General features: G+C 44.9%; 2 protein-coding genes across 2 annotated transcripts in view; one reads left to right on the top strand and one right to left on the bottom strand.

Moving 5' to 3' along the window:
• cldnk (claudin k) overlaps positions 1-23,833 on the bottom strand; it is a gene marked incomplete at both ends in the record, with an annotated part of 150,711 nt that overhangs the window by 21,405 nt on the left and 105,473 nt on the right. The window lies entirely within an intron of this gene.
• On the top strand, positions 4,929-23,310 carry epn3a (epsin 3a). The gene is made up of 11 exons (XM_080524361.1): positions 4,929-5,205; positions 8,034-8,802; positions 11,490-11,608; positions 19,755-19,832; positions 20,348-20,437; positions 21,094-21,192; positions 21,555-21,696; positions 22,114-22,290; positions 22,447-22,545; positions 22,656-22,892; positions 23,009-23,310. The coding sequence occupies exons 2-11, from the start codon at positions 8,205-8,207 to the stop codon at positions 23,302-23,304; spliced, it is 1,935 nt and encodes a 644-aa protein (XP_080380487.1). The 5' UTR covers positions 4,929-5,205; positions 8,034-8,204; the 3' UTR covers positions 23,305-23,310.

The raw sequence follows: 23,833 nt of genomic DNA, 5'->3' as shown, positions 1-23,833 counted from the left end.
CAGACCACTAATGTTCTATTTCGCACAAAGCCCACAACTCAAAAAATCTGCTCTATTGGAAAAAAGGTAAAGCTTATTGCCATGGAAACAGCTCTCCTATTGCTGCAGCTCAGACTCAAGGCTGCATGCATTAAATTATTGCTTGAATATGCAGAATGACACTACTGAGGCATCTAAAAGCTCAATCTTAAGAGATATTCATGGGTTTTCACTTTTTGTTTTAGATATTTACAATTTACTAAGTACACAAATGGTGTATTTCCTTAATTGGAGAGTTTTTTTCGGTCGTATTTGCATTCTTGAGCATTCTTTGGGTGAGTTCAGAACTAGCATTTATCAGATTTTATTTTCAGGGGTTCCATAGAAAAACAGATCTTTTTAAAAGTATTCTTAGTTTGAATAATACACTCACCGAACACTTTATTTAGGATTGCATCACACAATTCCTGCAGATTTTCAGGTGCACTTTCAAGCGGTGAATCTCCCGTTCTACTACATCCCAAAGGTGTTCAGATCCGGTGACTGAGAAGGTCACTGAAGAACACTGAACTTATTGTCATGTTCATGAAACCAGTTTGAGACGACTTTTGCTTTGTGACATGGTGCATTATCATGCTGGAAGTAGCCATTGGAAGATGGGTACATTGTGGCCTTGAAGTGAAGGGATGCACATGGTCAGCAACAATGCTCAAATAGGCTGTGGCATTCAAGCAATGATTGATGGGTATTAACAGGCTCAAAGTGTGACAACATTTTGTGTGCAAAACATTCCCCATACCATTACACCACCACCTGAATGAATGAGAAGGTATTGAGTAACAGGTGTTCCTAATTAAGTGTTCGGTGAGTGTATGTTTGCTTGTAATCTCCATAGGTCGTCTTCAGACGAGCCCTCCATTGGCACTTCCAGTCATCCCGATCCTCCATATACACTATATGGACAAACGTATTGGGACACCCGAACATCACACTCATACAGTATGTGCTTGTTGAACTTCTCATTCCAAAACCATGGGCATTAATATGGAGTTGGTCCCACCTTTGCTGCTATAATAGCTTCCCCTCTTCTGGGAAGACTTTCTACTAGATTTTAGAATATGGTTGCGTGGATTTGCTTCCATTCAGCCACAAGCATTAATGAGGTCGGGTACTGATGTTGGGTGAGAAGGACTGGCTCGCAGTCGGCGTTCCAATTCATCCCAAAGGTGTTCGATGGGGTTGAGGTCAGAGCTCTGCGTGCAGGCCAGTCAAGTTCTCCCAGACCAAACTTGGAAAACCATGTCATTATGGACCTCACTTTGTGTATGGGGGCATTGTCATGCTGAAACTGGAAAGGGCCTTCCCCAAACTGTTGCCACAAAGTTGGAAGCATACAATTATCTAGAATCACATTGTATGCGGTAGCATTAAGATTTCCCTTCACTGGAACTAAGGGGCCTAGCCCAAACCAGTGTATCTGGCTAGCTCACTGGTACTTTCCGCTCCTGCATCTTTCTTGAGTATGTCCACGTATGTTAGTGTGGTGATCATGATCGATGCCTGTGTGTTGGCTCCCATAGCACCATTGCTAGCTGGCAGCTCCTAGTGTCTCTAGTAGTGACCTGCCAGCCTCATTCTCTTGACTGCTATTTTCTCACTCACCCTTGGTGACCCCCCATACAGATACTTGTTGGTAACATACTCGCTCTTGTCGATGTTAAGTACTGCACACAGCATTCTGGTGTAGCACCCATCTAGGGACTTCTGCAGGGTAGGCTTCAGGGTCCAGCATTCACAGCCATATAGGAGAATGGACTCTACCGTTGCTTACAGCAGAGTTTTTTGAAGCAGAGTTTTTTGAAGCAGAGTTTTATTTGTCGGGTTGGAGTGCCACACACTGGCCATGCTGTTCAGGGCCCTCAACGCAAGCCTTCCTCACTTTAAGGTCTTGCTCGGACGAGTTGACCCATGAGCCCAGGTATTTGAAGTCATTGAATTCCCTCAGAGCAATACCTCCTGTTGTTGTTAGAGGTGGACGGTCCGGGAGGATGTTATAGGTGATTACCTCGGTTTTCTTGGCTTTTAGCCAAAGGCCAACCATGGCACACTCCACTCTGTGCTCCTGTGCTTGCTCTGTAATAGTGGAAATAAAGTGATCACATATTGACATGCGTATAGTCCACAAAGTCAAGAGATTGCTGTAGAATTTTTTGAAGTAGTCATACTGAAAGTGCTGGATGCTATTCGCTACCACGTTCAATAGCATGGATAAATGGTAGCCCTGAGCCCAACCAAAGAATGCTAAAAAAAATACAACTACATAATGTGACTGAAAGAATGTCTGGATGAGCCTCCGTTCCAGTGGCAAATAAGGTTGAACATCCAAAGACCTGAACTAACCATTTAAAACCAGTATTGCAGAGGTGTGTTTCTACCTATGAGGACAGTCCCCCAAAATGTTCTGGGCCATGGCCTCATGTACCTACCCTGACTTGGGGCCAAGGGGATAATTTGGGGATTTAGGGTGGGGTTTGGGTGAAATACCTAGAAGTTCACTGTGCTATTGGAAATGTACCAAAACACTGTACAATGTCAGACATAATCTGACATTTAAAATTCATTCAGGGCCATAAAGGTTTAAATAAATACATAAAATAAAAATAGGAGACGCAAATAGAGACATCTTATCTATCAACATTTGCCATTATCTAGACATTGTTACGTCTCGTCCTGTTCCTTAGGCTATGTTTGTCCTTATTTCATGTTTTTTTATTTATTGTTTACTGTTTAGTTTAGTTTTATTCACGTTGTCATTCGTTCCTGTCACTTCACTACCTGTCCTACCTGTTTGTTTCCCGTCAGTGTGATTGTATACCCTGTCCTGATTGGTTTCACCTGTCCCTCATCATATTTCCCTGTGTATTTAGTCTGTTTACCCATGTCTGTGCCAGTTCGTCTTTGTACCTTTGTGTAGAAAGTTCCCAGCTATTCTTAGTGTATTCATGGTTTTTGATCTCCAAGTGTTTTTCGGACTTTTTGCCTGCTCCCTATTGGATTCTCTTTGAACTGACAACCTGTGTACCGACCCCTGCTTTACCTACCCCTTACTGGATTATATGATTACCTATTGACCCGTGTACCGAACCTTTTTTGGAAGTAAAGACTATTCTTTTGGATTACATTTTTTTGTCTCCAAGTCGTGCTATTGAGTCCTATGCCTGAGTACTACAATCATTACAGGCATTCTGATTCAGACTGACAAGGACACAAGAGCTAAGACCAGAAACACTGATCAGGCAAAGCCACAAGAGGGCAGCAAATATAGACATTGTTGTCTCATGCCTCAGAGAGATCTTTTGTAGATTTTCTTGTAAAATATTGTTGAACAGAAACTAATGACAAGCTCAGAGCTTTTAGACCAAAATTACACCCTCAGTGGTCTTCTTCACTCAAACGCTTAAGTAACAAGTAAACAGTTTGATACAACAGTAGGAGCTTACATTATTTCATAATGCCCAAAATCACAATACATCTTCATAAAAGAAGAGTTCTCTCTCTCATTCTCACTCAGGTTCCCAGGTTCCCTAGGAACCTGATTTAGGATTTTACATCCCCTGTGATGTCACGCTGTAGCCTGTTGTCCTCCCCCACCCCCTTCACTCCGGGTGACTGCCAGCATGTCTCTCTGCAATGACATCACCAGGCCTTTGTTGGAAAACAAAGACTGCTCAGGAGTCTGTTTTCAGGAGAAATAAAGACATAGGATGGCCAGACAGAGAGGGAGGCCTGGGGCGAGCATATGAGACATGGACCAGGGTGATAACTGACCCTGTGTCTATGAGAAGAACAATATGAAAGGAAAACAGTGTGTTGCAAATGAAGCAACAAGTGCATATCTCACCTAGAAGTGGGCTACATTACAAACGTACACGCTTATGCAATGTGGTCAAGACATACCCCAACAACACTACTCACTATCCCTTCACCTCTATCCTCTTAATCTTTTGTTGACTCTCTTTGAGGCTGGTCATTCTCACTCAAAGGTGGAGCTGGTATTTCCAGAATATCCAGCTTTCTTACCAACCGTTCTTAGGGTAGGTAATGTCAACCGTTAAAAGGAATACCGTCTCACTTCTCATGTGCCAGAGGACAGTTTCAGTTTCTGTATGAATGATTGTCTCTGTATGTGGCAGAATGAATGTTATCTAAGGAAGAACGTATCTTTAGGTAAGAGTAAAAGATTCGGAGTCTTGTATTATGCATAAGGATGTGACATCACACAACAGCCCATTAGTGGAAATGAATAAATAAAGAGCAACACTAGGAGGAGTACAGGCAGAACAATGGAGGCGGGTGAAAAGTAAATGTAGTGCTTTATTGAATCCCTTTCGAACTCTACTCTCTGCCCTGTGAGATTGTCATTACTGTATGTATCTATAATATAATTCATAAACATGCTCCAAACTGTGAATATGAAATGTTTTGAAATGGATTTGTATGTGTGTTTATGTTTTTCCTCAAACCATATCTACATAGCCTAATACTGTATGTAAGCAGCAACTAACCTATCCGGGCAGTCCATTGCATCTGTATGAAATTGAGGATTTCTGTTCACGAAGGATTCAGCAGGATATGTATCTGTGCATCATGTGATGAAAATGTCTCAACCATAATGTTTTAGTGAGACGATGGGGGCAATTGACGAACAGTCTTGAGAGCTGTGTGTGTGCGCGTTGAAGTCTGTGTATGTCAGGTGTATTCCTTCCTATGACCTGCTTCTGCGCTCCTGGTAGGCATTGGCCTCCCATAGAGATGCCTTCCAACCGGTAGATCATGGGTTAACGTCTGACTCTGCAGGCACCGCGCACCCCTCCCTATTCTACCTCCCTCTCCCTCTCCCGTTCCAGTGTTACTGTGTGTGCTTAGGGGGGCTTCTCTGCCATCTGCAAGCCTGGGCGCCTATGGCTTATTATGTGTTGTGACGTGCACGCAAAACAAACTTTTTTTTGGGATCGGACAACGGATAGCACCTCAAGGACACCTACATTCAAAACCCATACTTTTCGGCACATTCTCAATACCTTTGACTTCTCAGCAGATGTTTTTTTTTTTGCCTGGTTCTTCTAGGAGTTTTTCATTCGAAAAGGGACACGAGAGATGTCGAGAAGAGGCGTTTCTGTCGAAAGGGTCCCAAAGTTGGGACGCCAATGACGCGCAATGCGAGAGGTAAGGGAACATAGAAACCATCCGGTAGTGGGATAGCCGTGATTTCGCTGGCATTTATCGGTACTTGGTCTGGTTTCAACTTCAATGCTCAGCACCCTAGCTGAGTCACGGTTGTGTACTGTGTCTGTCTGGGCTCTCGGTTGTATTCCTCGGTTGTCTTTTTTTGACGCAATGTGCTGCATGATGTGGGTTCCGTCGCCCCGTTTGATAGGCTCCCATAAAGTCGGGGGGGAAAGTGATACCTTCGATCAATCCATCTCAAAATAGCTTGGTGGCCTCTATTCTCCTGTTCTTTTTCTTCTTCTTTTTTTCTTTATTTTTCTTTATTTTTTAGACACAATAGAAGATTTTAGGTAGTCGGTTCAATAAGGAAAAGTATCCAAATTGCGTAAACCCGATGTACCAATAGGCGTTAGGAGACAAATCATGAACTGTGGGCAGTTAGTTTTGCCTCTGCATGCCCTGCCTTATAACCTTTTATTACAACTATTAGTACAATAACTTTCCTTACCTATTCTATTCTTGATCTAGAGGAGTTTAGGTCTACTAAGAAACATTGTTGTTGGGCCTTTTAAATTATTACATTTAAAAAATGCAAGAATTGCACAAAACATTGCACAAACTCATGTGGACAGGTCTACTTGCTGATGTTTACATTTGAATCCTTGTGGTCCCACTCAGATGGAACTGTTTTCATTGGAGAACCTCTGAAAAAGGCCTCAGGGATCTGGCTTATTCATTGCTTATGCAATTTGGGGATTTGATGTGTCATTGTGTCAAGGTCATGGTCCGTCTTTTATATTTGGGCAGGACCTTTGTGTTGGTGAGAGAGAGTGAGAGTGAGGGAGTTTGTCTTTGGGGAAAGGTACATTCCAGAAGCCTGTGTAGGCCTATGTGTATGTGTATGTGTGTGTGTGTGTGTGTGTGTGTGTGTGTGTGTGTGTGTGTGTGTGTGTGTGAAGTAGCTCTTGTCCTTGTATTATGCATGAGTAAGGAAAGTACCATCTCAAATGGAGGCATCCAAAATTTGGAATGGAAATGGGCACACAAAAAAATCTGAATTGACCTCAGGTCAAACGTGGGAATGCAAAAACCGATCAGATGATAACCCTCTAATCATTTACATTTTACATTTACATTACTTTATCCTCACTCCTCCCTCATAAAGGCACCTCTTTGATAATCGTTACCCCCCCCCATACATCTTTTCCCACTCCCACTCACTCCACAAGGTCCCTGGGCACACTCACTGACCATTTTATAGATATTTCCTGTACAGGCTCCAGCAGAAGAATTCCAGGAATCTGGCAGTGTTGTTGAAGTGCCAGTAGGTGGTAGAGAGGCTGAATGCTGGACTGACACTGTGTACCACTTGAGATTGTGGTTGTGGTCAGCTGACCCGGGAAACATCCAGAGCTGTCTGTTTTCATCACTCATCAGTCTATTTCCATACACTTACAGCACTCTTTGGCAATTTGGTATATGACGTTATGCCATAGTTACAGAGGAAGAGGACTGTAGAGGCACACGTTATACATCCATAGTAGTATATTCAATTCATCATTCAATTGAGTGGGGAAGTGTGTCCAAACTTTTGAAAGGTACTGTATGTGGTAGTTCCTTGATTTTATACCTATAGGATGATTTCACATGTTAAATATCACTGTGGTTTCAACTGCATGATTACTTTGCCTGTTCTATATGTAATATGTGAACAGCATTAGGTCACTACTACTACCAGATCAAACATTCTCCTGATAATGGTGTCAGATTTAATCACATTCCCGATACATCCAAGGGGGTTAAAACCTGGATCAATATGAGTAGCACAGCTTTTAAAAGCTACCATCTATTTAATTCCAAAGCACTTTGTGTTTAACATTTCAGAAATGCTAACCCACGACAGGACACTTTTGACAGAGCTATTAGATTGAGCCACCATGTGCATGCATCTAAACGATTGTTTAATAGGCAAGGCTGAGTTATGAGTGGAAAGATACAGGCGCCTCTGACTCCGTAGGTTCCTGGCTGGTAACATTAAGCAGTTTGATGTCCGGAGTGGGACTTTATGCTCTCTACTTTTAAGTAAACGGGCAGTAACAGTTTACAATATGTGCCCTTTTACTGGAGTGACTGAAATGAGAGTTCAACAATCTTGAGTGACAGAAATTAAAGTCATTTGATGGTTGATATCGGCATGTAGTTTGAGGACGAGTGTGACTGTTAAACTGGCTTGTCCCCCGGAACATGATGCAATCAGATCAGAGAAACGGGGGGGTGGGGGGGGGGGGTGGCTTCCTCACTGTAGTGATGGCAGTCAATTCAAAGGAAAAAGTTGGACAGATTTTTACACTCAACATTGGGTTATGCCCCTGAGGTCAATTCCCTCGTGGAACTAATATTTGCTTTCCTGTAAAACCTGCTTCCTGAGTCGTGTTCAAAATGGCTGAGTGAGGGAAGCTCGCTCCCACAGTTCGCTCTGTGTCATTGCTCTCAGTGAAATTGAGCTCAGGTGTTGTGTTTCACGTTACTAGGAGGTGCTGAGTTGTTCTTCTCTCTGCCATACTCAACTCTTGAATGGGGGAGTGTGATAGATAGGGTGCCGTTGTTTCTGTTAAAGAGTGCAGGAGAAGCCAGACATGTTTTGGTGAACACTGATAACATAATACAGAGGTCACCCAAATGTATCTTGTTTGAGCTCATGGGTAGTCTGTTTATCAGAGCTGAAGCGCATTCAGTTGGCATCAGTTTGTGTTATGAATACAATGATCTCCTGTTATGAACTGAATGAACTTTAAGTCAAACTGGTATGTTTTCTGTCACACCAGGAACACACACCCATGGATGTCATTGAACTCGTCTAGAGGACGACCTCATCACACTCCCCCTCTCAACTGAATTCCACCGCCTCCATCAATCCCAGACTTACCACCTGAGAGAACTCTAGTAACCACTAGATCAACCACTTCCGCTTCCTCCTGTGAAACACCATCGCCACCATGCAGACCTCATCACTACGCCGCCAGGTGAAGAACATGGTCAATAACTACTCTGAGGCAGAGATCAAGGTTCGAGAGGCTACCTCCAACGACCCCTGGGGCCCCCCCAGCACGCTCATGTCTGAGATTGCCGACCTCACGTTCAACATGGTGGCCTTCACCGAGGTCATGGGCATGATCTGGAAACGCCTCAATGACCACGGCAAGAACTGGCGCCACGTGTACAAGGCCCTGACCCTGCTGGACTACCTGATCAAGACGGGCTCGGAGCGTGTGGCCCAGCAGTGCCGAGAGAACGTCTACACCATCCAGACCCTGAGGGACTTCCAGTTTACGGACCGGGACGGTCGGGACCAGGGGGTGAACGTACGGGAGAAGGCCAAGCAGCTGGTGGCTCTGATGAGAGACGAGGAGAGGCTCAAGCAGGAGAGGACGCAGGCCCTGAAGACCAAGGAGCGCATGGCAGGTGCTGCCGCTGGGATGGGCTCTGGGTCCCTACCGCCACCTTACCCCGGGCGCCGCTCCAGCCAGCCCAGTATGGCAGCTCTTTATGGGGATGAGGTCGGCAGGTCCAGAGGGTCCCCCTCCTCTTTCAACTGTGAGTACCACCCAATCAATCTATCAAAAATGAATATCAATGTTCATACCCACACTCCGCAATGTACACACACGTACACACACACACACACACACACACACACACACACACACACACACACACTGAGCAAAACCAAAGCACATCTCTCAGCATGTACAGTACCATGTGAAGAATGTCATGTGTGATCTTATCAGTTGTCAGGCTTTCAAACCTGCTCTCATTTCACTCTGGTGCACAATGTAGTATTTCAGTTGTCTCTTTTATGCCACCGGCCATGTGAACATGTTTGGTCTTTCTAAACATATTAATGCTATCAAACTCCCATAGAAGTATCAACGTCAGAACAACCTACTGTATTTGTATTTCCTAATTTCCTAATGGATTTTCTTGACTCATGAGGATATTGAGGGCAAAACATCCGGTTCGAACTTTCTGTGTGTTATCTTGCGATCACAGGTTACGTGTAGGCAGATGATGGTTGCTGTGTGTTCAGTAACAACTCACACACACTTTTTTATTGCCATATTGCATCATTCGGACCGAAATGTTCGCTATTTCTCTTAGGGCTCCAAAGATAGCATGTCAGCACTGCAGTATCTCTGCTCAGCAGTACAGATGGCAACAAACCATCATTGTCCATCAGAGGTCCTATTCAAGTAGGTGCTATTGTGCCCCCTAGCAGCTGGACATAAGAACCTGGATACATTCCAATGAATTTCCCCATCCATTGTCATCCCAGGTTTTTTTCAGACCAAGTGTTTGTTATTTTTGGGTCACGCTGCCTCTCCAATGCTATGGTATGATGGTCTACATCTGCATTCCTCTCATTCTCTTGCTGTCACATCAGCTAAACAAGTACGACAAAAGAAGGGAGGCCCTTTTTCTCTGTCATGGCTCACGTGGACAGCAGCATGATAGAAGCTTGTGTTAGTCACCATGCCACGGTATAGGCCCTAATCTATTATCCTGCACTAGCTGTTACAGTTAGGGGAAATACTATACTGAGCGAACACAGAGTGGCTGCAACGGACTGCCTCTGGGTCTGGATGTTTTAAAGGCAGCTGTATTTGCTGTGGTTTCATATTCTACATTTAGTTGACAGCCATCTCATGTCAGTTATGGCTAGTGATTTGAGTGTGATACAGTATGGACAGTATTTAACACATTACCATGTAGCAGCATTTGGAGGGGCTAGTAGGCCACAGTGGTAGTTTACAGTACTGCGTACGGTGTGACCGCTGTAGCATGTGTATAACATTATGTGTGGTCTGCGCAGCAGGTGGGGTCTCTGTAGTTTATGGGGTTAGTAGCATGACTGTGGTTTCAGTACATTAGTCACTGTATTCATGTTATACTTATTGTGTCTGTGGCATGTTTGATTTTCCCACAGTCAGATGGGGTCGGAGATACAGGCCCACAAATATCTGTCTACCCCCACCACCCTCCCCCTCCACCATCCCACCATCCCCTGTCCCAGTTGCTGTTCTGCTCCATAGGAGCATTTAATTCCTGAAATAGTTTATGGTCCAGAACCACGGCTCCCCCAGGAGAAACTTCTCCACAGGGAAAGTAATGAGACTAAATATTTGATATATTGTTTGGAGTACAATCACAAACAAGATCAACCTATTCATTTTGAACGTACCGAATTAGCCATTTTATAATGAAATTAATTTGAGTAGCAAATGAGGGTTGAACACGATTACTTGTTCACACATCAGAAATAAGTGCCTGTAATTAAAATGACTCATCATCCTGATTGGCACACTTCCATAGGCCTAGTCGGTGAAAAGTCGTTCTGCCAAGATATGTGGAACTGAGATCATGTGTCAAGATGTGTTGTGTGAATACTTATGGGTGTGACATGGTACTTGCAAGCACTTGTGTTTGTTATGTACACTTCGGCACATTTAGAAATCAGCTCCGTCTTGGCAATTTTTCCAGATGACACATACAGTACAGGGTTAGACCGGAGAGTGTGGGTGAGGGTGGTGTCCCCCCCAGTGGTCTGAGGGGAGTACAGCTTGTGGTTCAGGGTTTGATTGGAGACTGATGGACGGAATGGGCGGGGGTCAGGTCAGGAGGTTGACAGTAGCTCCCCGCCAGTGTACATTCCAGCCCAGGCGGGGAACATTGAGAGGCAGTGCACTGGAAGTGATTGGGGTTCAGAGACTGCGCTGTGCCAACGTCTGGCCTGCTACCCTCTCATAGCCCCCACAGCCATGACCCCATGGCCTGGCATCCAGACTGGTGTACTGCCAGATGCCCCCCCCCCCCTTCTCCCCCCAAACCTGGGCCGGTGTCCTGGAACATGCCCAGGGGATTTGGGGTAATAACGCTGGCCCCACTCCAATCCCCTCTCCTCTACCCCTCCACTGCCCCACACACAGGCACACCATTGTTCCCAGTGCAGAGTTAGACAGATCAAGGCAAGCAATGCCAACACAGGCCTAGAACAACAGGCCTTGGAGCACAGACTTAACATGCAAAACCAGTGCCAGCTCTCCTTTTAAAGCTCTGCTCTTAAAATCGAGACTAAAATGAGTCTCTTTCTCGTTCTTTCTCTTCCTCTCCCTCCCCCCTTTCTCTGTCTATGTCTCACTCTCTACCCCCCTCTTTCTGTCTCCCTCTCTCACTCTTTGTTTCAACCTCCTTGAATTCCACCTTGTCTTCCTCCGGGCTCCCAGCCTCCTCTTCCTCCCCTCGTCATAACTTAGACATGGAGCAGGCTCGGCCTCAGACCAGCGGGGAGGAGGAGCTACAGCTGCAGCTGGCCCTAGCCATGAGCCGCGAGGAGAGTGAAAAGGTACTTCCCACCATGCCAAACACACACACACACACACACACACACACACACACACACACATACACCACACACACACACACACACACACACACACACACACACACACACACACACATTGACCTGACTTCTCCAAGCAAGAGTCCCTGACACTGAGCAAGAGGCACTGACACTCTGCTGACAACCTGCTGTTTGGGAATGCTGTAAATATGGCCTCCTCCCTATCAGACACTATTCCCCTACAGAGTGTCCTGTCCCTCTCTCAATCTCCCCCCCCCCACTCTCTCTCTCTGTACTCCTCTAAGAGGCCTCCATATCGCCCAGACTGTCATCCCCTCTCTCTTTCTGATGCGGTCAATATGCAGCTCTGGCCAATCAGATTGATGCTGAATGAATGAGGCAGTAGACAGGATGGAGGCATTGATCTGTTCATCAGCCTGGATAGCGTGCCAGCCCTGGTATTGATGGGAAGGACAATGAATGCCCTTTGTGTGTGTGTGTGTGTGTGTGTGTTTTGTGTGTGATGTTTGATATGGATATGGTGCATACTATAACCCACACCTGTTACCAAAACACATTTGAGGCCTCATAATTTCATCAGTCACTGTCTGTGTTTGATGATATGAAATACACGCACTTTATTAGGAACACCTGTACACCTCATGTTTTCCACATTTTGGGCCTGTTAATACCGGCCAATCATTGCTTTAATGCCATGATATTCTTGTTGCTGACCATGTGCATCCCTTCATGGTCACAATGTACCCATCTTCTAATGGCTACTTCCAGCATGATAATGCACCATGTCATAAAGCAAAAGTCGTCTCAAACTTGTTTCATGAACATGAGAGTTCTTCAGTGGCCTTCCCAGTCACTGGATCTGAATCCAATAGAACACATTTGCCTAGAACAGGAGATTCACAGCTTGAAAGTGTGAAAGTGTGTGAAAGTGAAACATCTGCAGGAATTGCGTGATGCAATCATGTCATTATGGACTAAAATCTCAAAGGAATGTTTCCAACATCTTGTGGAATGCCTCGAAGAATTTATAGTCTAGCAGCAAGTCCTCAAAAAAGGCTTTAGTTTTCGAGATACCCCTACCCGAGGTAGAGCAAATGACAACAATGCTTTTTCTTATCTTTAGGGTCTCCCATTAATGAAATTGATTGTTGTCAAATTTTATTTTGGGGGAAAATATGTTTTTTTGGTTGTTCGTTAGAGCTACCCCAATCCCTGAAAAAGAGCCAAATTAGACCAGGCCGAATATGGGGAAGGTGACAAAAAAGCCCATAACTTGAGAATGATCACTCCTTTCCTCTTCAGATTTGCTGAGGTATGAACCAGGTGGTTGTCCTACATCACCAAATAGTCAGACAACTATTTACCTAAATAAATACTGAATTATAGTCCTGTAAACTTAGCTTTAGTTTAGACGGAAATTGTACTTTTTGGTGACAGGAACATAGGACTCCATCACTTTTCTCTCATTTATCAGAAAAACAGAAATCCCTGAAAAATATATCATTACTGAATTGTCTAGGGTGCTATTGAACACTAACCAGTAGTTGTATGGAAATATCTCATACAGTTCTATTGCAAATGAGATTTCTTTAGACATAGGCCTACCTCTTCTCTGATACAGTCAAATTCCGAATGGGGGATACGTGGCATAATAGCCTATAAGTTAAGAATGCTCACTATAATTAATCATCATATTTGGAGAGGGAAATACCAGGTGGCTGAACTACATCACCAAATAGTCAGACAACTATTTACCTAAATAAATACTGAATTATAGTCCTGTAAACTTAGCTTTAGTTTAGACGGAAATTGTACTTTTTGGTGACAGGAACATAGGACTCCATCACTTTTCTCTCATTTATCAGAAAAACTGAAATCCCTGAAAAATATATCATTACTGAATTGTCTAGGGTGCTATTGAACAATAACCAGCGGTTGTATGGAAATATCTCATACAGTTCTATTGCAAATGAGGTTTCTTTAGACATAGGCCTACCCACTGCTGGACTGGCCATACAATCTACCTGCCCGCTGGCAGGTGGGCCGCGCTAGTTTTGGGCCGGTCAGGCCGCCCCCCCCCCCCCAAAAAAAATAATAATAAATAAATCTATATACTGTATATATATAAAACTAGCGTGGCCGACCCCAAAATAGCGCGGCCCAAAATAGCGCGGCATCAACTAGCGCTGAATCAAGCGGCGGCCGCCATTTATACTAACACATGGGCTGGCCCAATCACATGCTTAGGCCCTGCTGTCCATCGGCCCCCTCCCCCACTCTGATCCCTCGTCCGACAACCCAAGTGCAGTGTCATGTTCGTAGATAAGATAGTGAAAGGGGGTGCCCAGAAAATTAGGGAGAAAAAAAGTAAGAAGCTAGCAGAGGATGCCTCAAAATGTCAGAAACTGACAGATATGTTCTCTGGATCGACTGGGGGGCTAGGCCTACTACAGATACAGCAGCCATGTCTCATCACCGTGGAGTACATCAACAGTGAGTGAGTACACTGGTTCACACTTGCATTGGTATACTTGCTGTCCATGTCACTTACTCCGCTCTATAGTTTTTTTTTTACAAATGGTATATTCAACAGACTGCCAGCATGTTGATCGGCGGTGTCGGACCGATTGTGTTGGGCCGGTCTGAGCCACATGGCAGGGCCTAATTTTTGTCCCAGTCCAGCCCTGGGCCTACCTCTTCTCTGATACAGTCAAATTCCGAATGGGGGATAAGTGGCATAATAGCCTATAAGTTAAGAATGCTCACTCTGATGGTCATTATATTTGGAGAGGGAAATACCAGGTGGCTGAACTACATCACCAAATAGTCAGAATAAGAGTAACCCAATAAAATAAAGTTTATTAGTTCTAAATTACAAGCCTCTAAAACATAGGTGTAAATAGTACAGGTTTTATTAAAACTGGAACCTTAATTCAAAGTACAGTATAGAAATAATTTTGAAGCTTGACAGTGGAACACTCTCTGCCACTCTGGTTTGAGTGACAGCTGCATGTTTCAAAACTGTGTAGCCAACTGGGCAGCAGCAGCCATAACAATCTCCATCTCAGAGGGAGAGGGGCTGTGGATTGACAGTTCTGTTCAGATTATCACCAATCTAATGACAGATAACAGGTAACACATATGTCCAACTATGATATTAATATGTTGTTGAATATGTTCATAAGAGACTATCGCCCCACTCAGATGACATACTGTCCTTCAAGGTCAAGGTTTCATATCACAGGTCATGTCGGGCCAGTTATTCAAGCACACATAACTATACGCCTACAACCAGTGATCAAGAACCACCCCAGGATCAGTAAAAGACATAGACTGTCCAGAGACACTAGATTTGACATCCGTAGCCAGTGTTTCATTTGCAGCCAATGTTTCAATTGCAGCCAGAAAGTCACAAAGAGAGAAGGCCTGACCCCTATCTGTACCGGTACAGGTGAAAGTACAAGGTCAAAGGTCCTCAACGCAGCCTCAGAGAGGTTTGATGAAGTAATACATCACCGTATGCTGACCTATGAAGATCTTTTTGCCTATGATGCAAAGTATCACAGAAGTTGCCTAGGATACATCTTTCAGAAAGGAACATTCTAGCAGCTAGAAACAAACATTTAACAGAAAATAAGTTAAATGAACATGAAAGAGCTTTCATTGAGCTAACTGAAGAATTAACTAAGACAGTTTTTTCAAAGCATATGACTGTCACAACACTGAGTGCTGTAACTGAGAGCTATAAAGGAAAACTGAGTACAGCTACAGAACCAACAATGTATAAATCCTGGAAACTCAAAGAAAAGATGAACCAGCATTATGGGGATAAACTCATCTTCATTGAACGTCCTGGAAAATCTGATCTCATCTGTTCTGGTGCCATGACTGTTGGCCATGCAATGAGAGAAGCGTCTCTCCTCAGAGAAAACATAACAGAAGACAGGGAGACAATGCCTCCACAGAGAACAGAGACCCTCACTGACACTCAAATCCTCCACCAGGCTGCAGGTATATTGAGGAAAACTATGGAAAAGGTTGAGCATGAGCCTCAATTCTACATAAGCAGTGACAAGCTTTCCCTTCTCCAGTGCAGTGAATATGTGCCAAACACTCTGTATGATTTTGTGAACTGGTGTGTCAATGCAGGTGCATTTAAAAATGTGCAGACCTGTGATGAGGACCCAGCTCTGAAGAATAACACAAGTGTTATAACCTTTTGCCATGATCTAATTGCACAGTGCTGCAGCAGGCGTACACCTATCACACTAGGACTTGGGATTATGATCCATCATGAGTTTGGCAGCAAGGCCCTTATCAACAAGCTACACATGATGGGTCATTGTGTGTCGTATGATGAAGTGCGTCAATTTCTCACATCAGTAGCAGCAGATCAATTACAGAGAAGCAAAGGTGTTTACATTCCAAATGGACTGACAAGAACCACAGAACATGGGATAATTGATGCAGCCATTGACAACTTTGACCAGAATGAAGAGACGCTGGATGGCAAAAATACAACAGATTCCATGGCAATTGTTGTATACAGAAGAGGTGATGTTGCCACAGCACACAACCCCATCCTGAGAATCCCAGAGAGATCTCTCCATGCCCTGGACAGCTGTGATTTGGATAATGAAGAGGTTCAGAGGTAAATATTATAGACCAACTATCTGCCAGACACATGCAATACTTGATTGAAATGGCTCTGATATACTGTATGTTAATGCAATATAATCCAATATTAAAATGTAAAATGTGTAATGTGCACTGGAGGCTTCAAGTTTCACATTACACTTGTGTAAGTCAGACTAGCATTTGTCCAATATTCAAGTTACACATTATTTGTGAGGTCACACATCATAATCTAAGGAATCTGGAGTGTTGTTGTTTGTAAGGGCATTTTGTTAAAGATTGAATTATATGAAAAAAGATGCCTAATGACTTGTTCTTGAATTTCAGATACATCAAGCCAGGTAGGCGATCTGAACCACCAGCAGTTCTACCACAGGTCCTCAAATCAGACAGCACAAAAGCTCAGGCAGCAGAAGGCCAAGACTTACTTTGGAAGGTGAGCCGTATCATGAAAGAAGAAGAACAGAGAATCCCAGGATGGTCTGCATTCAATGCCTATGTATCCACGTCAGACATCCCATTAACAACAGTACAATATATGCCCTTCATAAGAGCTTCACCATCAGACCTATCTACAATCTATACAGCTCTTTTGCAGCTCACACAGCTTGCTCAAGAACTGGGACAGAGGCATATACTTGTAACTGCTGACCTTGCCATCTACAGCAAAGCACAGCAAATTCTGTGGAGCAAACCTGAAGCTTTGGATGGCAAGATCACCATGAGAATTGGAGGAATGCACGTCACCATGGCCTTTCTGGCAAGCATTGGGAAGGTGTATGCAGACGGGGGCCTCTTTGACATGATAACCAAGTCTGGAGTCTATGCTGACGCAACAGCTCGGCAGATGCTTCAGGGGAAACAACTGACAAGAGGTGTGAGGAGCATCAATGTTGTTTCAGAGGCTCTGTTCAGGCTCTTCTGGATGGCACTGGTCTCCTGGCTGAACAAAAAAGGCCAAAGTCCATTGTCTGCTGAACAAGAACACCTCCTGCGAGATGTGCAGCATGCCTTTCATGGCGACGACCAGGTCTCTGCCAGACAGTTCTTAAGTGAAGTGGAGACAGACCTTCAACAATCAGCAACTTTTAAGTACTGGCTGAATTTCCTCAGAGGGGCTGATCTCTTACTCAGAATGCTACGATCAGAGCGTGAAGCTAACTTTGACCTTCATCTCAACTGCATGTCTGAAGCAATACCATGGTTCCGGGCTGCTGGCAGGATGAAATGCAATGTGTGGTCATGGTATTTGACAGGTATGACGGCCCACAGTCAATCAAAGACCTGGAGAGGCAAAGGAGAGGTGCAAGTGATGGAAGGCCTACACATGTTATCACTGGCAACACAAATGTCGCAAACTACAGGAAGTACTTGAGGAGTAGTGGAAACAAGACTGCACTGTGCATGTTTGTGAGCAACTACATTGTCACTGCAGCCCCATAGAGACTACACTCAGATGACTCCATCATCTTGGCAGGTGGATTTGACAAAGGGGAGGAGGTGAAGAGCATCTGCACAGCAGGAGTCAGCAGTTTGACATCACTGTACAGTGATCAGGAGGAGGCAGACACAAGGATGGTGCTCCATGCCATACATCTTGCAGAGTCATATTCCCGCATCATTGTGAGGTCTGATGACACAGATGTGGAAGTACTGCTCATATACTATGCAAGCAAAGAAATGTTTGGTTCATCTCTGGTGTACATGCATACAGGCCATGGAATGAGAGAGAGCTATGTCCCCATCAACACCATATCTGAGAAGATTGGAAAAGACATGTCTAACTGTCTACCAGCATGTCATGCACTCACTGGCTGTGACACAACAAGTAGTTTGTACAGAATAAGAAAGACAACAGCATTCAACAAACTCAAGACCCATCTCAGCGAGCTCAAAGATCTGGCCCATTTTGGACTCTCTGCCAGCTTGGAAGAGTCTTTGCCAGTCGCAAGAGAATTTGCGCTACTCCTATATGGAAAAAAGAAAATGGAAAATGGATTGATGTGCACAAACCTGGATGAACTGAGGTCCATAATTGCATCAACATCTGATACAGCCTCTGCAAATCTGCCGCCAACAGAGGATGCATTTCAGCAGCATGTGCAGAGAGCAATGTTCCAGACAGCGGTATGGTGTCACAGCCACATGCCCAAACCCCTGTTATGGAGTCCTATTGTCAAGGGGTGGATTATCAGAGATGGGGCCATTCAACCTGTCCTTTTTACAAAACCCCCAGCACCTACAGAAGTGAGAGACATCACTCACTTATATTGCAAAGATGCAAAGTGTGGAGAGAGTGAGAAGTGCCAGTGCCTCTCTGTTGGCCTTCCCTGTACAGAGTTCTGCACCTGCTGTGCATAATGTCAAAATGTGTCCCCTAATGTTTGAGGAATGTATTTAATTGTACTTTGAATTAAGGTTCCAGTTTTAATAAAACCTGTACTATTTACACCTATGTTTTAGAGGCTTGTAATTTAGAACTAATAAACTTTATTTTATTGGGTTACTCTTATTCTGACTATTTGGTGATGTAGTTCAGCCACCTGGTATTTCCCTCTCCAAATATAATGACCATCAGAGTGAGCATTCTTAACTTATAGGCTATTATGCCACTTATCCCCCATTCGGAATTTGACTGTATCAGAGAAGAGGTAGGCCTATGTCTAAAGAAATCTCATTTGCAATAGAACTGTATGAGATATTTCCATACAACTACTGGTTATTGTTCAATAGCACCCTAGACAATTCAGTAATGATATATTTTTCAGGGATTTCTGTTTTTCTGATAAATGAGAAAAGTGATGGAGTCCTATGTTCCTGTCACCAAAAAGTACAATTTCCGTCTAAACTAAAGCTAAGTTTACAGGACTATAATTCAGTATTTATTTAGGTAAATAGTTGTCTGACTATTTGGTGATGTAGGACAACCACCTGGTTCATACCTCAGCAAATCTGAAGAGGAAAGGAGTGATCATTCTCAAGTTATGGGCTTTTTTGTCACCTTCCCCATATTCGGCCTGGTCTAATTTGGCTCTTTTTCAGGGATTGGGGTAGCTCTAAAGAACAACCAAAAAAACATATTTTCCCCCAAAATAAAATTTGACAACAATCAATTTCATTAATGGGAGACCCTAAAGATAAGAAAAATCATTGTTGTCATTTGCTCTACCTCGGGTAGGGGTATCTCAAAATCTGAGGGCCCTTCCTGCTAGACTATTAGGCTGTTTTGAGAGCAAAGAGAGGCCCTACCCAGTATTAGAATAGTGTTCCTAATAAAGTGTTTGGTTAGTGTAGATGTATCCCTTCTTACATAAGCTTCCCTTTTTCACTTGTGTGATTTCAAAATGTTGTCAGAATCCAAATGTTTGTCAATGATATTTGCGTAATGATTGCCCCCATCTAATACAAATTGTAGGTTCTGTAGACCTCACTTTTTCATACTTTCAACTTTCAGTGGTTAGTCCTTCTCCTAACTCCTCCCCCTTGACTTTAGCCTCCTCCCCCTGTGGATATTGACGAGCAGACACAGCTCCAGATCGCTATGAGTCTCAGCAAGGAGGAGGCCCATAAGGTACTGAGATGCGAGGGGTGACTCCTGCATCCTCTACCCCTAACCAAAGCCCTAATATCTCCTGTTGCTCCACGTTGAGGCATCTATAAGCTCTGTCTCTGCCCCTCAGAGTAACGTTGCATGAGTCACTCACCCTTTCTCCTCTCCAGCTTTGATCTGTGTCCACCCTCATCCCTGAACAGCAAAGCAGCATGCACATTCTCTCTCTCTCTCTAAACGGACAAGGATGCATCCTCTTGTTCCACTAACCAATAGCGCTCTATTTCCCTCTCTCTTAGACCAATGGTAAGACTTCCTCTGGTGTAATTGGCTAATCTTTCCTTTGGGGAGTGGCAACAGGACAGTCCTCTGATTGCCCTGATTGGTTGGCTGAGGGGAAAAAAAGCTGTTTCATTCTAGAGTGGCTTGCATGCAATGTATCAGCAATGTGTTGATATCGGGGCAGGTTTGGGTTTTGCATGTCCGTCAATGACTGACTGTATTTCCCTCCATTCCACTGCTTGACACCCTCCTAGCCAGCCCCACCTCCTCCGGTTGCCATGGATATGGATGAAGAGACCCAGCTCCAGATAGCCCTGAGCCTGAGCAAAGAGGAGCACCAGCAGGTAGTGCCTCTGGGTGTTACTGAGTTGGGAAGGGGGAGCATGCACCCTCCTCCCCCTGGGCCTTTGGGTGCTGTAACTCATTCTAACCCCTCTGGTCCTTTAACACAGTGCTCCTCAAAGCCACCCCCCCCCCCACCCCCTTCACTCTGGCTGCTCATCTTAGCTCCTTCCAATGTTTTACTCTTCTTGCTCCACTTGCTTTTAGTGCTTCACCCTTCACTCTGTTACTCACCTCTCTCTCTCTCTCTCCCTCGTTCTCTCTCTCTCTCTCTCTCTCTCTCTCTCTCTCTCTCTCTCTCTCTCTCTCTCTCTCTCTCTCTCTCCCTCGTTCTCTCTCGCTCTCTGCTCCTCCTCTCTCTGCCAGGGCAGCACAATGGAACCACTCACTGAGTGACTCACTGAGTGCTTGACTGCCCTGCTCTCTCCCTTCTCTGACCAGAAGAATCTCTCTCTCTCTCTTTCTGGTGCCCACTCTTCTCACATGTTCAGCTATTAGAACCATATTGTGTGTGTGACCATGCATGTCTGTTTTTGTGATTGTGTGTATATGTATGTGTCTTAGTCATAACAACACTGTGACTGTCAGAATTAGCAGGCTTCGCCTAGAGCCCTGTCAATCCTTACTGGCATCCATGTATCTGTGTGTCTGTTGCCAGGAGCAACAGAGTCGCCAGGGAGACGAGACATTGCTCCAGAAAGCTCTTGAGGAGAGCAAACGGGAGATGGAATCTGGCGGAGGCGGAGCCGGGGCCGGGGTATGAATAGTTCATTAACATACTGTCTAATAAACCAACCGCTTATGTCTTATTGATCATCGTCATCATCAGTTTCATTATCTTTCTTACTTACGGTATTCAGGTACCCCAATTCTCATCAGAAATATCAATTTGTATGATATCCATTCTCTTTGCCCGAAGAAGCAAATCCATGCTTCACCTTATGTACACAATTGCTCACTTCCTCATCTCCTTATGAGATCGCTGGCATTCGTCCAAGCTAACGTCTCTTATCTAAAGAATGCATACTTACAGTTTCAAAGCCTGACTAATGTAGCGCAGCAGCAGACATCATGCGGTTACATCCCTAAAGACCAACCTCCTCCCTTTTTTCTGCCCAGTCTGCTTTGATGGACCTTGTAGATGTTTTTGCGGTAGCCCCCGAAGTGCCCCCTAGTGACAACCCCTGGGACCTGTCAGGAGGGGACGTCCGCCCCCAGGTCACTGCTGGCCTGGCTGGCTCCGACCCCTGGGACTCACTGGGTAAGCATTAACTGTAGCTACGTCAGCATACTCCCTGTTCACTCATTGGCACTGAGACTCATACTGTAGATACTGTACTGTCCCACCCTCGGGCAGTCCCTGTGCTACACCACACTCCAAATGGATTGATTACACAATGCATTCCTGTGTTAGGTCATTCATTTACAATTACACACACCCTCAGACCGTGCATAGAACGACACACAATGTGTGGTGAGGAAAAATCAATCAATCAGTCAATCAGTCAATCAGTCAATCAATCAATCAATCAATAAATAAATAAATCAATCAACCAGTCAATCAATCAATCAATCAATCAATAAGTCAGTGTGTTACACTCTCCATGTTGTCACGGCAATACTGTACGACTCCCTTGAAGAATGTATTTTAATCGATGATACTGTCCTGTTATTGAAGTGGAGGCCCGCTCCACCCCTCCTGTGATAGAGACTCCCTGGCTGGCACCACCAGCCTACAGCAGCCCAAACCTGCCCTGGAACCGCAGTCAGTCACCCCCAGACCCCTGGGAAGCCCCACAGAAGGCCCCTAGCTCCAACCCCAACAGCCTACCTTGGGCCTCCCCTGCACACACAGGTGCTGATGTGCTCTAACAAACTAAACGCATACTCACTAAACCCCAAGCCACTGACCTAGATCGCGGATTGATATGAATGGGAAATGTGAATGACACATTTGCTTCACAGTTGTAGAGCTTTATTCTACCATGAGCATCGTGGTGTGTCGTTGCAGGTTCTTCAGGGATAGATCTATTCTCTACTTCAGCTGAAGACAGAAGGGGACGTCAAGGCCTTGCCAAGTCACCCACTCCTCGAGTCGAGAGCCCTACAGGTAATTTGTGCGTATAGCTGAGTCCCTCCTATCCGCTCATTTAATTCCATATCTCTCCCATGTACCTTCACTGTAAGTCACATACTTTATACATCTCTAACTCCTGCTAGATGTGGACCTGTTTGACGACGCCATGGATGGGGGTCAAATGAATGTGAATGGGCGAGGTGAGGGCAGTCCGGAGCTCTTTGATCTCTCCCGTCTGGGTGAAAGCCTTGCCGCCCCCAGCCCTAGGGCCTGTCGGACCCCTGAGTCCTTCCTAGACCCCACAGCAGCCACTCTGGTCAACCTGGACAGCCTGATCCCCGCCAACCCCCCAGCCAAGACCAAGAACCCATTCCTCTCAGGTCAGCACTCACTCACATGTGCCTCTCAGAATCAAACCACATTTACTGTTGTGTGCGTTATTGTTCGAAGCAAAGCCATATAGAAAGTTTTACACTTCTCTCTGCTCTCTCTCTAGGACTGAGTGCTCCTTCACCCAATAACCCATTCCAAAGTGAACAGCCCCGTCTGACCTTGAATCAGATGCGCCCCAGCTCCACCTCCCCAGTCCCCCCCGCATCTTCACTACCTTACAGTGCCTCTCTACCCCTGCCTGCCAGCCACCAGCCCGCCAGCCTACCATCCTCCCTCACCCAGCCAACCCAGCCCAGCGTGGACATGCCTGGGAACCTTCCCCAGCCCCTGCTGCCCTTCTCCTCAGCAACCACGCTCGGACAGCAGGCGGACCAGCACAGTCAGAACCCTTTCCTATGAAGTCCAACTGGACTGGAACCAAACTCAGAGGGAAAGGGAGAATACTTTTTAGGTTCTATTGTTGACATGGCAATCTAACCTCAGACTCAACTGGAACTGACTCAACTGAAATCCCAAGTTGTTGTTTTTTTGTACGGGCTATAATACTGTAACCTTTAGATTGCTGCCACAACCTGTCTTGTTACTCCTTTGTATTGAATGGAGTTATAGCGGAGGAAGGAGTAAGAATGTTATTGTGTACTAGAGGAAGGCAGTGTCATGTAGAAGGCCATAACCTAATCCTAATCCACTTCAGAGACAAGCCTATGCCCAAGCAAACCCTTTGCTAGACAGCACAGTTGGATAAGACATTTTGATGCTACACTAAAGTGTAATTGCTTCTCAACTTTAAGTCACATGTCCTCTCTGCTGCATTGTATGATTGGCCCAAGGCCCCTCACTGTTACTCTTGATCCAGCACTGATTGTACACCATACATGCCTGCTTATCTCTGTGATAGTCCAGAATGCTCTGGGGTAGGCCACCCACT

This window comes from Nansenia antarctica (genome assembly GCF_963989245.1).
Source record: "Nansenia antarctica genome assembly, chromosome: 2".
Lineage (NCBI taxonomy): Eukaryota > Metazoa > Chordata > Actinopteri > Argentiniformes > Microstomatidae > Nansenia > Nansenia antarctica.
Note: the sequence above shows the minus strand (reverse complement) of the source record. Positions and strands in the feature narration are given on the sequence as shown.